This window comes from Gossypium arboreum, chromosome 11 (genome assembly GCF_025698485.1).
Source record: "Gossypium arboreum isolate Shixiya-1 chromosome 11, ASM2569848v2, whole genome shotgun sequence".
NCBI lineage: Eukaryota > Viridiplantae > Streptophyta > Magnoliopsida > Malvales > Malvaceae > Gossypium > Gossypium arboreum.
Genome location: NC_069080.1, coordinates 52,411,572 through 52,427,169, shown reverse-complemented (window position 1 = coordinate 52,427,169; position 15,598 = coordinate 52,411,572). Strand labels below are relative to the sequence as shown.

Sequence of the window (15,598 nt, the reverse complement as noted above, 5' to 3'; positions counted from 1 at the left end):
ACATGTTAGGGTGCTTGAAAAACTAAGTTTCTACGATAAATCCATTTCTGTTAAATTACTTTTCTTATCTCTTATTAATTCCAAAATCCTTACTCATTTAATCGATTCTTTTAAACATAATTCATTGCAGAAGCTTTTAAAACCATTTTAAGGAAATTGTGTGTTTAGAGAAAACTTTGCCTTTTTGAAAAACCGAGTTCAAGAAAATGTCCCAAAAAGTCCCCAAATTATATCCAAATATAACATGGTAAATAAACCATAATTATAAATTGTAAATTGTAAAAGTTCAAAAATTGTGGTCACCATCGAGTCCTTCGTCGCTTGATCCGTCTAGGTCTAGGGATTACCTGTGCACATTAAACAGAGAGGGGTGAGTTTACATAAACTCAGTGTGCAATCCCACAGAAAATAAAAAATAGTAAACACAGTGCATTGTCAAAAATAGTCTTGGGCCTAGGCGCCTTTCAGTATCAGTATCAGTATGCACAAGGGCCTTAGTCCATCACAGTATCAATAACATATATACAGTATTCAGTAACCAAGTCCTACCCAAGCAGCCTCTACACACCATCTCCGTCCAACCCTACACTCTATGTGGGGATTAAATCAATCCACCCATCCCTACATTTCAGGTAGTACCGAATGTGGCACAAAACAATAGTTTGCAGCTGAGCTGCCAGTATACTAGGCTTAAGAGCCTTTCAGTACACTTCTTCCAAATAAGATCAACCCAACCCCATACAATGTAACATACAATACATGACATGTTATCTCATGATATCAGTACATATAATTAGTAATGTATACATGCATACTATCATCATGCTAAATATATATCCCTCAATCTGTCCATTCACACAATTAGGGGTCTAAGTAATACTTACCAACCCTACAATAAGTTCACAGTCGAATTGGGTGACCCGTGCAAACTTAGTAATCAATTCAATGAAAATGGGCTCACACGCCCATGTGGCCTACCCGTGAAGGCCCACACACCTGTGTGGCCCACACGACCCAAATTTGCCTTCGTCATGTGGATTACACGGCCTGGCCCAAAATCCTACACACCTGTGTGGTTTACCCCTGTGGACCTACACGTTTGGGTGGTTTACCCATGTGGACCTACATGCCCGTGTGGCCCACACGGCCAAAATCAGTCTAGCCTTGTATCGCACATAGCCTGCCTGGCCATCACACAGCCGTGTCATACACACACCATTAGGCCTCGTCGTACACACGCCCTTATTAAGGTACACGGCCTACCACACGGGTGACCACATGCCCGTGTTGCATCGACAGTGAGGTTTTTAGCTTTCATTGAAACCTCATTTTCTGTGCAATCGAGTACACACCTAGTTCGTTTTCGACGCTACTACAACTACAAATACTCCAAAACCTAAAAATCAGTATACCAACGTTTAGAATCAGATGTAACACATGGTTAAGCTAAACCATGAAGTCGACAACAATTCCATGTATAGAAGCCATTACTTAACCTAACACTCCAAACCTTTCGATTACGATTTCGCAAGATAAAAGCCTCGTTCCTCGCAATTTGTTGTTGCCAAAACCCAAAAATTAGACTGATGAAATCAACACCTCATCTTAGAAATGCACAATATGGAAACCCTCTCTTAACTCAATTAAAAACTTACCTCCAAATACAAAATCCAAAACTGAACGCACCAAAAATCGAAGAAGATCTAAAAGAGATTGAATAAAAAGGGGGAAAAAAGACAGAAAGTAAGAGGAAAAGAAACGTCAGAGAGAAAGGAATTTTTTGGAAAAAGAAAATCGACAGCAACAATCCTTAATTTCTCTCCACTACCCCACTAACCAGCAACCTCTCAGAATTCCTGTTTGACCGAAACTCTCTCGGTCAAACAAGCAAAAATAAACTCTCACGCTTGCATAGGGATTCGAACTTCAGACCTCCAACTCACCAACACACATTTTAGCCACCAAACCAGTAGGCCTATTCTGATATGGAATTACAAATGATTAAATATAAGCCCACTAAACAAGTGTAAGGCTTACATAAAAAAAGTACCAAAATTAAGCTAAGGATAGGGCTTGAACCTAAGACCTCTCAGACACTCCCAAGGTACTTAACCACTAACGCAGACAGATATTTGTCATAGATTCACAAAAAGAAAAATAAGAAATTTGAGGCGTTAAAACTTTACCTCCTAAAAGAAAATTTTGGCCTTGAAATTTACTTGATTAGAACAGATGACGATACTGCTGATGCATCGCATCCTCATGCTCCCACGTGGCCTCCTCAGTGCTATGATTCCGCCACAGTACCTTCACTAAAGGGATATACTTCTTTCAAAGAACCTTTACATCGCGACCCAGAATCTGAACTAGCTCCTCCTCGAAGGTCAAATTTGGCCTAACCTCGATCTCCTCAAAAAGGACAATGTAAGTAGAATCAGAACGACAGTGCCTCAGCATAAAGACGCAAAACACACCATGGATACGATCCAACTCTGGAGGTAACTCTAACTGATAAGCGACTGGTCCCACTCTCTTCAGAATATGGTAAGGTCCAATAAACCTAGGGCTTAGCTTGCCCTTACGACCAAACCTCAAGATCTTCTTCCATTGCGAGACATTAAGAAAAAAGAAGTCCCCCATAGAATACTCAATCTTGCGTCTTTTCAGATCCATATAAGACTTTTGTCTATCAGATGCCGCTTTCAAATGATCCTGAATCAGTTTAACCTTATCCTCTATCTCAGAAACCAATTCGAGACCCAGAACATGTTGCTCACCCAACTCAGTCCAACATAAGGGAGTGCGACACTTATGACCATATAGGGCCTCGTAAAGTACCATACGGATGCTATATTGGTAACTATTATTATAAGCAAACTCCGCTAACAACATATAATCCTTCCAACTACCTCGAAAATCAATAGCACATGTCCTCCAGTATCTGAATCACCCTCTCTGACTTACCATCGGTCTGAGGATAGAATGCAATACTAAAGTCCAATCTTTAACCCAAAGCCTCATGTAACTTTTTTCGAAACTGAGACATAAAGTGAGGATCCTTATCAAAGATGATCGAAACCGGTACCCCATGCAATCTCACTATCTAAAAAATATAAAGCTTTGCTAGCTTCTGAAAAGAATAATCTGTCTTAACTGGGATGAAATGTGCAGATTTGGTCAATCGATCCACGATGACCCATACTGAATCCTTCTTGGTGGGTGTCAAGGGCAACCAACTAACGAAATCCATCGTTACTCGCTCCCACATCCATAGTGGAATTTAAACCGGCTACAGCAAACCCGAAGGCCTTACCCTGCTAGCATGTCAGACATCTAGCCACAAACTTAGTAACCTCTCGTTTCAATCCTGGCCACTAATACAACTCTCGAAGATCTCGGTACATCTTATTTTCACTAGGGTGCATAGCGTAAGGGCTACTATGCGCCTCTCTCAGTATAGATTGTTTCAAATCAGCATCATTTGGCACACATATCCGACCTCGGAAGCACAACACACCTTCAGAGTTCAAACCAAAGTTCGTAGTGCTACCACACTCAATCTGTCGGAACCACATACCCAAAGACTCATCCTCTAGTTGTTTACCCTTAATCTGCTCGATCCAAGTTGGTTTGACTTGTAGCTCAACCAACAAACTCCCATTTTCGAACAAGCTAAGTCGAGTGAACATCACTCTTAGATCTGTCATAGCCCTACGGCTCAATGCATTGGCCACCATATTAGCCTTGCCAGGATGGTACTCAATGGTATAGTCGTAATCCTTAAGCAGCTCAACCCATCTACGCTGCCTAAGATTTAGCTCATTCTAAGTAAGGAGGTAATTGAGGTTATTGTGATCAGTGTAAATGACACATTCTCACCATACAGATAGTGGCTCTAGATTTCTAGAGCAAAAACTACGGTGGCCAATTCCAAATCGTGCGTCGGGTAGTTCACCTCATGCGTCTTAAGCTGATGAGACACATACACTACTACTTTACCATCCTGCATCAACACATATCCCACTCCGACATGTGATGCATCACTATAAACTGTGAACTCCTTTCCAGGTTCAGGCTGTATCAAAATAAGAGCCTCAATCAGTACAGTCTTGAGCTTCTCGAAGCTCTCTTTGTGACAGCCCTAAATTTGACCCTAGTCGAAAAGTGGTTTCGGGACCACGAAACCGAGTCTTATAAATAATTAAAAGTTATACTATGTGTTTATGATGTGAGTAAATGCATGTGTGAAAGTTTCATGCATTAATTTGATCATTTTTTTATGTGAATTTATTAAAATGGACTTATATGAAACATTGTTGGAAAGAGTGGTTTTGCATGTCAATTAGACCATTTTTGAATGTAAATGGCTGGCCAACACATGCATGTAACAATGTGTTCTCTTGTCTCCATTTTTAATTGGTGGGAATTATGTATAATAATAAATTTATAGTAGTGGTGGTGATAAAAACAAAGTCCCATCATCTTTTTTCATCTTGCCAAACCATAAGGAAAGGAAAAAGAAAATGGAAGGAAGAACACCTAAGGCATTCGCCACCTTGTATTGGGAATTAAGGTATGATTTCATATGTTTTTCTTTAGATTTTGAGAAATTTAAATTGGTTTTAAAGCTCCTAAAATGACCCATGCATGTGATTTTGTGTTTGGGATGCATGAAGCATTCGATCATGAGCTCAATGGGTTACATTGTGTATGTTTTGATAATTTGTGAGGAGAAATGTTTCTAATTGAGTATAAACAAACTAAATTACTATATGTGGCTCAAATGAGCTTGAGTAGTCAGCTAATGAAGTTAGTTGAGTTATAATACTTGCTTAATAATGAAAAGAACATGAGCTTAATGCTCAAATAGCATTCGGCTTTGGACTAAGTTAAATTAGTTAAGAAATGAGTTCCAAGATAGTGAATTATGTGTTAAAAGAGGGATTTAGGTTGTATGTACGTGTTTAGATTGAAAACAAGAGGCTATGTTAGCTAATTGAGGGATTCGGCCATGGTATTATAGTGAATAAAAATTTGAACAAGGGTTTTAATTGTATGATAGGTTTTCGGATATGGTTGATTGGATAATAAATTGGTGTGGGTGTTTTGAATGAGATATGTACAATTATAAGTTAAACTTAAGGTTTGTTAGATTTATCCTTATCATTGCCGAATGAGTTCAATGGCTAAAGAAAATTGTTAAGTGCTTAGTTAATGTGCATTCGGTCATTTAGGATGAGTATACATTTGATAATGTTTTGATACTTTGAAATGGAATTTAATTATTAATGAGTTAAAAGCTTGTTGAATTTTGAGATGTAATTGGGAGTAAATTTGATATGAGCGTATTTTGTTAATGACATATTGATAAATGTTGAGTTACGATACCATGATATTAAGCTTAAAGGCATTCGATCATGAGATGGATTAAGGTGAACTAAATGATATTCGGCAATGGTACTTTTTACATGAGAAATTCGGTGTTAATTGTATTAAATGAGGTTGAGGTAGTTGCCGAATGTGTTTATAATTAAGTAAGGTTAATAATAGAGCAATGAGTGGCTAGTAGAATCTAGTTAGTCCTCTTGTTGTATTCGGCCATGAGTTTGTATAATTGGTTTGTAATAGATTAAATTTGTTTATTCAAGCTCAAGAGCTGAGGGAGTCTAATTCGGATAAGAGAGAAAGCTACCTAACCGAATAGTCGATCTATAATTGTTCGACAACTTCTGAGGTAAGTTCTTAAGTAATTGAGTTTGATTCCTTTGTAAGTTTAAGTTTTAAAATGGGATGAATATGAATTATGTAATTAAAGCTTGACGCGTCTAGTTTCGTATAAAAGAAATCGTGTAAGTAAAGGGGTTGCCGATAATGAGATTTTCAAAGTTGTGTGAGACGGTGTCAGAATGACTCCGAAATCCCCTATTTTGTTTTTAGAAAATCGTTATAGTTTGCACAAAAATGGTTATAAGGTAAAATTTATATGCTTAGACTCCAAAAATGAGTCTAGTTTCAAATGAAATTGAATATAACACATTTTGAATTCGTACAATGAGAAATCGATTCAGTAGTGAGGAGTGGTCGATTAGTCGAACAAAGAAACAGGGAAACTTTAAGAAAAATCTGGTATTGATTGGCCACACCTAAAATTCTAAAATTTTATGGATGAAAGATACATGAGTCTACATTCGGGAAAATTAACGGCAATTGATTTTGAGTTTTGTAGCTCCGATTATAAACAATTTAGTGATTTGCTCAGAAAACCGCTTGTAGTGAATATGTGATTTTGTTGTAAACTTTGATGAAACTATTTGAGTTGCTTATAAGCTATTGCTGAAATTGATGTACAAGAAAAATATGAAATATGTATGAGATATATATATGTGATAAGGCCTAATGGCGATGTGATGAATGTGAAAGTGTGTATATTTGTGATAAGGCCTAATGGTAGATGTGATGAATGTGAAAGTGTGTATATATGTGATAAGGCCTAATGGCCGATGTGATGAATGTGAAAGTGTGTATATATGTGATAAGGCCTAATGGTCGATGTGATGAATGTGAAGGTGTATATATGTGATAAGGCCGAATGGCCAATGTGATGAATGTGAAAGTGTATATATGTGATAGGTAGAGTGGCCAACGTGATGGATGTGGAAGTGTATAAATGTGATAAGTCCCGAAGGGCATTTGTGTTAGTACTATATCCGGTTAAAACCCCGCAGGCTTTATGCGAGAATATTATCACCGTTTAATGACCGTAGGCTTCGTGCTCGTACTATATCCGAGCTCTAATGACCCGATGACTACGTGTAAAGATTTTGTCTGAGTAAGCCCCGAACTAAAGGTTTTGCTGAAGATTCAAGTAAAGCGTAAGATTATGCGACTTCACAGTGACAATTAGTAATAAATACGCTCAATGCGTTAAGTTGGTCAGGTATGTATTTTGAGATTATATTTAAAGTTTGATTTAGACTAAATCACAAGGTCGTTATGTGATGCACATGTGAGTAAAGCAATAAGACCGTTCTATGATTATTGTGCATTTGGTCAATGTGGGAAGTCGGTAAAAATATGTAATGTACCTATGATCATAAGAGGTCACCATCAAGTGAGAATTTATCTGCCTATCACATATGATGAGATGTGCATATTCGGTAAAGGGATGGTATGCCCGAAGGAAGAGTGAAATAAAAATACGAACAACTATGTTATAATTTGATTGTTATCTGTTGACACTTGCTTAAAACTTACTAAGCATTGTAATGCTTACTCCGTTTACTTTGTTTCCTCTGTTTTATAGATCTCATTTGGAAGCTACAGTGCTCGGGGATCGTCGTGACTAGTCACACTATCACTATCCACCGTTTGGTACGCGCTACGTTTTGGAATATCTTATGGCATGTATAGAATAGACTAGTAGTGAGAGGATATTTTGGTTAATGTATGGGACTACCCTTTTGTTGTAGGTCATGTACCTTTCGGTTTTGTGTAAATTTGGATAGCCATGCGAAAATGGCTTAAGTATACTTGATCATAGCATTATAATCGTTTTGTATGTCGTCCGTCGAGAGGTATGGAAATGTTGGTAACGGTTAGTCATGGGAATGATTATTCATGATCACCTTTGGTATATGTATGACAAACTCTAGTTGATCCATGGAGGATCATGAAATAGGTAAAGTTTACCTTAAAAAATAGATGCTGGCAGCAGCAGTGATGTGGATGTGAAAAATATCTAAAAATAGTAGGAATGGAATTAAATAGCGAATAAATTATGTAACCGAACCTTGAAGAATCTATTTTCATATGAAAGTAACGAAACGATCATATGAACAGTATATTAAGAGATATTTAAGTTTTCGTGAGACAGGGCCAGAACGGTTTCTGGATTCCCTGTTCCGACTTTGGAAATTCATTATAAATTAACCAGAGATAATTAGAAGTCATGCCATATATGTACAGAATCCTTTTTGAGTCTAGTTTCCTTAGAAGCAAGCGGCATAAGCATTGAATCCCTGTACAAGGAGTTATCTAAGTCACATTGCAGGAAGGGCAGTGTAGTCAAACCCTGTAACAGGGGAGAATTTAGCTAATAAACTGTACTAATTGGCCTGACCGAAAATTCTAGAAAAAAAATTTGTAGATGTATATATGAGTCTAGTTTTAGGGAAAAATCACGAAACCGATTTTCGAGTTGTGAAACTCAAGATATGATTTTTAAGGTGACAGTGACGCAGTTAGCCAACTGCCTGGAAATTTTTAAAAAGTGGACTGTGTAAGTAAATGGATTAAGTCCGTTAACCCCTCGTGTCCGACTCCGGCGACGGTCTCAGGTACGGGGTGTTAGACTCTTGCTGCGCATCAGACCAGATGAATGGTACACGCTTACATAGAAGCTTAGTTAAGTGTGCTGCAATCTGTGAGAACCTTTCCACAAACCTTCGGTAATAACCTACCAGCTCCAAAAATTTGCAAATCTCAGACACATTCTTAGGCTACTTCCAATCCAATGCAGCCTCAATTTTTTGAGGATCAACTTGAATTCCCTCAACAAACACCACATGACCTAGAAATGTTACTTCATGTAACCAGAACTCGCACTTGCTAAACTTAATATAGGCTATTTTTCCCTCAAAGTCTGAAGAACAATTCTAAGGTGCTTGTCATGTTCATCCTCAGTCCTTAAATAAACCAATATTTCATCGATGAACACCATTAAAAACTGGTCCAAATAGGGCAAAAATGCTTAGTTTATCAAATCCATGAAAGCTGTCAGTACATTAGCCAGTCCAAATGGCATCACTAAGAACTTGTAGTGACCATAACGAGTCCTAAACGCTGTCTTATATATGTCAGCCTCCTTAACTCTCAACTAATGGTACCCAAACCGGAGATCAATTTGAGAGAATACCGAAGCTCCTCAAAATTGGTCAAATAGGTCATTGATCATCGGTAACGGATACTTGTTCTTAATGGTCAGCTTATTCAGTTGCCGATAGCCAATACACATCCTCATGGATCTATCATTCTTCTTAACAAACAGTACCAATGCTCTCCACGGAGACCCACTAAGGCGAATGAACCCACGATCCAACAACTCCTAAATCTAAGCCTTAAGCTCCATATGCTCTTTCAGTGCCATTTGATAGGGAGCGATAGACACTGGAGCTGTACTAGGGAAAAGCTCAATCCCAAACTCCACTTCCCGATTCAGAGGTAAAGCCGGTAGCTACTCAAGAAAAATGTTCAAAAAATCCCTTACAGTGAGGATATCCTTTACAATAGAGTCCACAGAAATGGAAACACTCACGTAAGCCAAGTACGCCTCACATCCCTTACGAACTAGTTTCTCAGCTACCAGTACAAAGATCACGTTAGCCAAGTAGTTCCAATGTTCTCTAACTATGATTACCTCATCATCATCCTCAGTTCTCAAAACGACCCTCTTGGTCGCATAATCTAAGGTCACACAATGCTTGACCAAACAGTCCATCCCCAGAACCAAATCGAACTCCCTAAATGGAAGCTCCATTAAGTCGGCAAAAAAGATTGCCCTTTGAACCTCTAATGGTACATTTCTGAATAACTTACTAACCCTTATAAACTGCCCCAACGGACTTAGTACAGTAACCTCGCTGCTAGTACTCTCAACCGATAACCCTAGATTTTCAAAAACAGAGTAGGTAATATAAGAATAGGTAGATCCTATGTCTATTAGAGCAAGATATGGTACATCAAAAATAAAGAACGTACCATTGATGACGTCAGGAGCATCTCTGTCCTCTCAGTGACGAGCAGTATAAACCATATCAGGATGTCTCACCTCAGTTTATCCAGTATCTCTGCCCGACGCTCTCTGTCCACGGCCCATACTATTACCATCCCTAGCCTGACCACAGCCCCTCTGTGGCTGCTATGCTACCTTTTGTGGCTATGCAGTACCTGTACTCTGAGCTTGCATCTTATCGGCCTTCAACAGACACTCCCTAATACGGTGATCCAATGATCCACACCTCAAACACGCCTCAATCCTCCTTCAACATTCGCCCAGATGGCGTCTACCACAGTTAACACATGGTTGTAGTCTAGTAGCAGTAATAGGGGGCCCAGCTCTAAGTAGCCCATCAGATCTGGCCTTTTTCTTAGGCCTCTGCATAGTACTCGAGGACTCTGAATCCCTCTTCTTCTTATCCTTCTCTTTGTCATGGTTTTGGCGCTCAGCGTGCTTAACCTCCTCAGTGATTTTCGCCTTCTCAACCAGTAAAGAAAAACCACGCTCCCTCTGCTGAGCTATCAGGACTCTCAAATTATCCCCGAGGCTAACTTCAAAGCGGACACATCGCTCATACTCAGTCGCCACCATACCTTGCACATAGCAGCTCAGTCCTAGAAATTCGGCCTCATACTCGGCCACAGATCAATCTCCCTAAGTAAGGTCTAGGAACTCCCTCCTACGGGCATCCACATAGCTTGCCCCCACATATTTCCCCTGAAAGGCAGTCTTAAAGAACTCCCAGGTCAGACGTTCAGGTTGAGTGCCCTCCTTAACAGTCAGCCACCACTGGTAAGCCTCATCTCCCAGACTGCACCCTTTAATTTCTACTTGGGGGTGCAATCTAGATCATCCATCATCCTCTCCATGGCCTCAATCTAGTATTTGGCCACATTAGGGGAGACCCAGTGACACTTGTAACAGCCCGGTTTTAGCTAAATCAGAATAGTGGTTTTGGAACCACAAATTTGAGGTCATAAAATTATTATTTTTGGTGTTTACAGCATGTGAATATATATGTGTGAAAATTTCGTGAGCTAATTTTACTGTTTAATAGCTCAATTTGAGAAAAAGGACTTAATCGCGTGAAACGCAAAAGTTGCATGCTATAAGTTAAAAGTGTTTAATTGCTATGGATTATTAAATGAAAGGTCCGAATGTTGTAATTAGACCATTGATAGTGGAATTTGACATAAATGGGCTTAATAACATGAAATTTGATGGCTTTTAATTAAGGTTAATTTTGTAATTAAATAAAACAATGAAAATAAATAAAACAAAAGATGAAAACATGTTCATCTTTTTTTCTTTGAACCAAAAATATAGAAAGAAGAAAGCTATTAGGGCTCACATTTTCGGCACACATTGATCTTGATTAAGGTATGTTCTTTGCTCGATTTTTGATGATTTTTACGTTTTTTTGATTGTTGCTTTGAGTACTAGCCAGCTCGTGCCTTAATTTTTGAGTTTCTTGGTGATTTTGTAAAATGAAATTGATGATAGTTGGATGTTTTTGAATGTTGATGATGAAATATGAAAGTTTGGTGTTTGATATACATGTTTTGTAAAGTGATTTTTGACAAAAAATGTCAAATAAGGATTTAATTGTGAAATTTACAAATTGAAGGGTTGAAATGTGAAATAAATGAAAGTTTTGGGCTGTCAGGGGTCCCTATGAAATTCAGGTAGGATGTAATTGGATTTAATTGTGTGAATTTTGTGTATTTTTGAAATAAGGACTAAATTGTAAGAAATGTGAAAGTTTAGGGCTAAACTGTAAATTGGCTAAAATATGTGTTTGTGGATGAAATTTATTGATTTGGTGATTAAATGGTTTAATTTTGAATACATACAGATCAAGAAAGAAAGAATTCAGAATAAGATCGGGGAAAATCGAAAGTTATTAAGTAATCGATCTGATTCGTCAATTTCGAATACGAGGTAAGTTTGTAAGTGTTAATTTCATTATAAATGAATGTTATATGCTTTCATATTGCATAAAACGTGTTTATGAGACGTCTGATAATATTTGGATTGTGAACACGACTATACGTAAGTGTTCAACGATGAATCGACAAGCCAAACTTCTTGGTTAAACTTTAAGTATAGTGATGATGATATTGTAATGTCATTAAGTTAATGCATTGGATTCAGGCCAAGATATCGGCACTTCGGGTGCAAATAATACCTTGATTTGGCTATGGGTCATGATATAGGTATTTTGAGAGGAGTTACCTTGATTTGGCTACGGGCCATGGTATAGGTACTCCGAGATAAGTTACCTTGGTTGGGCTATGGGCCATGGTATAGGTACTTATCAGTTGTGATCCTTGAGTATCCAATTTTTATTCTCAATGGTCCTATGGGTAAAGAAATGACTTGTTTGAGAAAAAGGTTAGTACGAGGTGGTACAGGTATGTACGGAACCTATTTGAGTACTACATTGAGAAAGTTCAATGAGATGTTAATGAATCATGTTTTAAGACATGATAGGACGGTTTGTGTTAATGAGATGTTGTTTTGGTACTCTGTATATGGTTGAATTATATTTATTTGATGAATAGAATTGCTTAACAGCGAACTTACTAAGCTATGAAGCTTACTGTGTGTTATTTGTCTATGTTTTATAAATAGTCAAAGCTAGCTTGGACTCAGGGATCGTCAGGACCATCATCACACTATCGATCATTTGTTGGTACTTTTAAAGCTTGTATATATAGTTATGGCATGTATAGGCTAGTGACATTTTGATGTATTCTGAGCTATGATGTTAGTCATGTGATTCGGCTTGTTAATGATGTAAATGTTGGTATGCTTTTAGCCATTTAAGTTGGCTTAAGTTATGTGTTTGATAAGTGATATATGGGATGCATATAATGCCTTACATGTTGGCTTGTTTTGGTATGTTTATCATACTTGTGGATATAGTTAAATGGATGTTGATTTTGTTAATTATTAATGTTTTAGGAATAGTAAATTGTGATGATTTTGGTATAATGGTTTTGTATGTTTTGAATATGGAATTAAATAGTTGAAATGGTTGTGAATAGATTTCATGATATTAGTATGAATTGGTATGTTTTTGGTTGCTTAAAGATGTATTGAAATGATGCTATTTTGATTACTATGTGTGTTCGTGGAAAGGGTGGCAAATTGGCTTTTCAAATAGCCTATTTTTGTCCATACGGGCAGAGGCAGAGACGTGTGTCTCAGCCATGTGCGACACACGGTCATATTACATGACCGTGTGTCCCCTGGGGTAGCACTACGAATTAAGACAGTATACCCTACAGGTTTGACACAGCCTAGACACATAAGCGTGTCTACTAGCCGTGTGTGTCACATGGACTCACACATGGGCGTGTGACTGACCGTGTGACATAAGTCAGCATACCCCCTAAAAGGCACATGGCATAGCACACGGGAGTGTGTGGCCATTTCAAAGGGTGCATGGGCTAGACACACAGACGTGTCTTCGGTCGTGTGGTACAAGTCAGTATGTATACCCTATTTTCACATGGCCAACACAACGGGCGTGTCTGGTGGTCGTGTGAGGCACATGGCCTATTCACACAAGCATGTGACCTTTGATTTCATGAAATTTTTTGTAAGTGTTCAAAAATTTTATATGTGATTGGTTTAGTCCCGAACCACTATTAGCTTGTTTTAAGGTTTCGTAGACCTATTTAAAGGACTTTGTATATGTGAATGAATGATATGCGATATTGAATGTTTGATAAATGTTATATTGTCCAGTAATGCCACGTAATCCTATTCTAGCGACGGATATGGGTTAGGGGTGTTACAACACCCCTGAAGAGCTTAGCTCCATTAGACCGGAGTTGTTTCGTAACTAACCCACGGCCCCCAGAGCCAGTATTGAGCCTAGCAACCCTCTCCAGTATCCTTAACATAGACTGGGACAAAATGTTGTCCCCAGCCATGCGATCTTGAGACCTAGTTTCAGTAGCAGGGGACACTGGCATCTCACTCGTGTCCAGATTTGGCATACTACCCAGTGAAGAGGACTCAGCTCGAGCCCCTCTACGACTTGTACCCCGGCCTCTAATACCTCGTCTATGGATACGTCGTACACTCATGACTAGTCAGGTTTACCTATGTTACAAATTTTATGAATCAGATATGGTTTCAGTATTTATTAGCAAATGTTTTATGTAAACAGTTTCAGTAATTCAGAGTGATTTTCACAAATCGCAGTCTCTCTCTATTTTGCTACAGTCTCAGTTTTACTACAGTTTCAGTATACACTGCCTAGAGTGCTTTCACAGTATACTACTTACCATAGTTTCAGAATATACTATCTACAATATTTTTAGTTTAAACTTCTCACAGTTCTGGAATACATACAGGATCGGCGCTGAAGACTAGATGTACTATATTCTCAGTCATATCATTTCAATTCATCTGAAAATTAGTTCTTAAAAACCAAGTTTTAAAACCCAAAATTCATAGCTGAGTTTTGCAACCTGGCTCTAATACCACTAATGTAACACCCCAAACTTGACCCAAACGTTATAGCCGAATCTGGCAATGTCACATGTTAGGGTGTTTGAAAACTAAGTTTCTACGATAAATCCATTTCCATTTAATTATTTTTCTTATCTTTTATTAATTTCAAAATCCTTACTCGTTTAATCAATTGTTTTAAACATAATTCGTTACGGAAGCTTTTAAAACTCTTTTGAAGAAACCGTGTGTTTAGAAAAAAACTTTGCCTTTTTCAAAACCAAGTTTAAGCAAAAGTCCCAAAAAGTCCCCAAATTATATCCAAATATACCACAGTAAATAAACCATAATCATAAATTATAAATCGTAAAAGTCCAAAAACTATGGTCACCATCGAGTCCTTCGCCGCCCAATCCGTCTAGGTCTGGGGATTACCTGTGCACATTAAACAGAGAGGGGTGAGTTTATGTAAACTCAGTGTGTAATCCCACAGAAAATAAACAACAGTAAACATAGTGCACAGTCAAAAATAGTCTTAGGCCTAAGCCCCATTTAGTATCAGTATCGGTATGCACAAGGGCCTTAGCCTATAACAGCATCAGTAACTGATAAACAATATTCAATAACCAAGTCCTATCCAAGAAGCCTCTACACACCATCTCTGTCCAACCCTACACTCCATGTGGGGATTAAATCAACCCACCCATCCCTACACTCCAGGTAGCACCGAATGTGGCACAAAATAGTAGTTTGTAGCTGAGCTGCCAGTATATTAGGCTTAAGAGCCTTTCAGTACACTTCCTCCAAATAAGATCAACCCAACCACATGCAATGCAACATACAGTAATTGACATGTTATCTCATGATATCAGTATATATAATCAGTAATGTATACATGCATACTATTATCATGCTAAATATATATCCATCAATTAGTCTGTTCACACAATTAGAGGTTTAAGTAATACTTACCGACCGTACAGAAGGTTCACAATTGACTTGGGCGACCTGTGCAACCTTAGCAATCAATTCAATGAAAATGGGCTCACACGCCAATGTGGCCCACACGGGCCAAATCAGTCCAACTTGTGTGTTGCACACAGCCGTGTCATGCGATGCATAACCTAGCCTCGTTCAACACACGCCCATGTTAGGGCTGTTGGAACGCCGGTGCCTCCAAGGCGCAGCAGAAAAATAAAATAATTAAAAACATTCCGGCGATCCAAACTATGGATCCATGTGTAAGGAACATATCGGGGTGATAAAAGGTTTCGAAATTACCGAAACTTCAATCTGAGTAGACAGTGACGCCTAGGCAACGGGAATCCTGAACCACTATCGAACCAAGCCGAAACC

General features: G+C 38.4%; 2 protein-coding genes across 2 annotated transcripts; both read right to left on the bottom strand.

Annotated features, from left to right (window-relative positions):
• Positions 1-3,374: 3,374 nt before the first annotated feature.
• Positions 3,375-3,737, bottom strand: LOC108471541 (uncharacterized). The gene has a single exon (XM_017773143.1). It carries the CDS (start codon positions 3,735-3,737, stop codon positions 3,375-3,377), a length of 363 nt encoding a protein of 120 aa, XP_017628632.1.
• Positions 3,738-9,109: 5,372 nt separating this feature from the next.
• On the bottom strand, positions 9,110-10,366 carry LOC108471540 (uncharacterized). Its single transcript, XM_017773142.1, has 3 exons — positions 10,066-10,366; positions 9,314-9,663; positions 9,110-9,232 (listed from the first exon to the last, which is right to left on the bottom strand). The coding sequence occupies exons 1-3, from the start codon at positions 10,364-10,366 to the stop codon at positions 9,110-9,112; spliced, it is 774 nt and encodes a 257-aa protein (XP_017628631.1).
• Positions 10,367-15,598: the final 5,232 nt, after the last annotated feature.

Excerpts from the sequence above, each read along its gene's own strand:
- LOC108471541 (XM_017773143.1), bottom strand. The coding sequence starts at position 3,737 with ATGGTGGCCAATGCATTGAGCCGTAGGGCTATGACAGATCTAAGAGTG.
- LOC108471540 (XM_017773142.1), bottom strand. The coding sequence starts at position 10,366 with ATGGTGGCGACTGAGTATGAGCGATGTGTCCGCTTTGAAGTTAGCCTC. Across the intron at positions 9,664-10,065 it reads ACAACCATGTGTTAACTGTG|GGTTATCGGTTGAGAGTACT; the intron begins GTAGACGCCATC and ends TTGAAAATCTAG. Across the intron at positions 9,233-9,313 it reads GTGAGGCGTACTTGGCTTAC|CTACCGGCTTTACCTCTGAA; the intron begins GTGAGTGTTTCC and ends TTTCTTGAGTAG.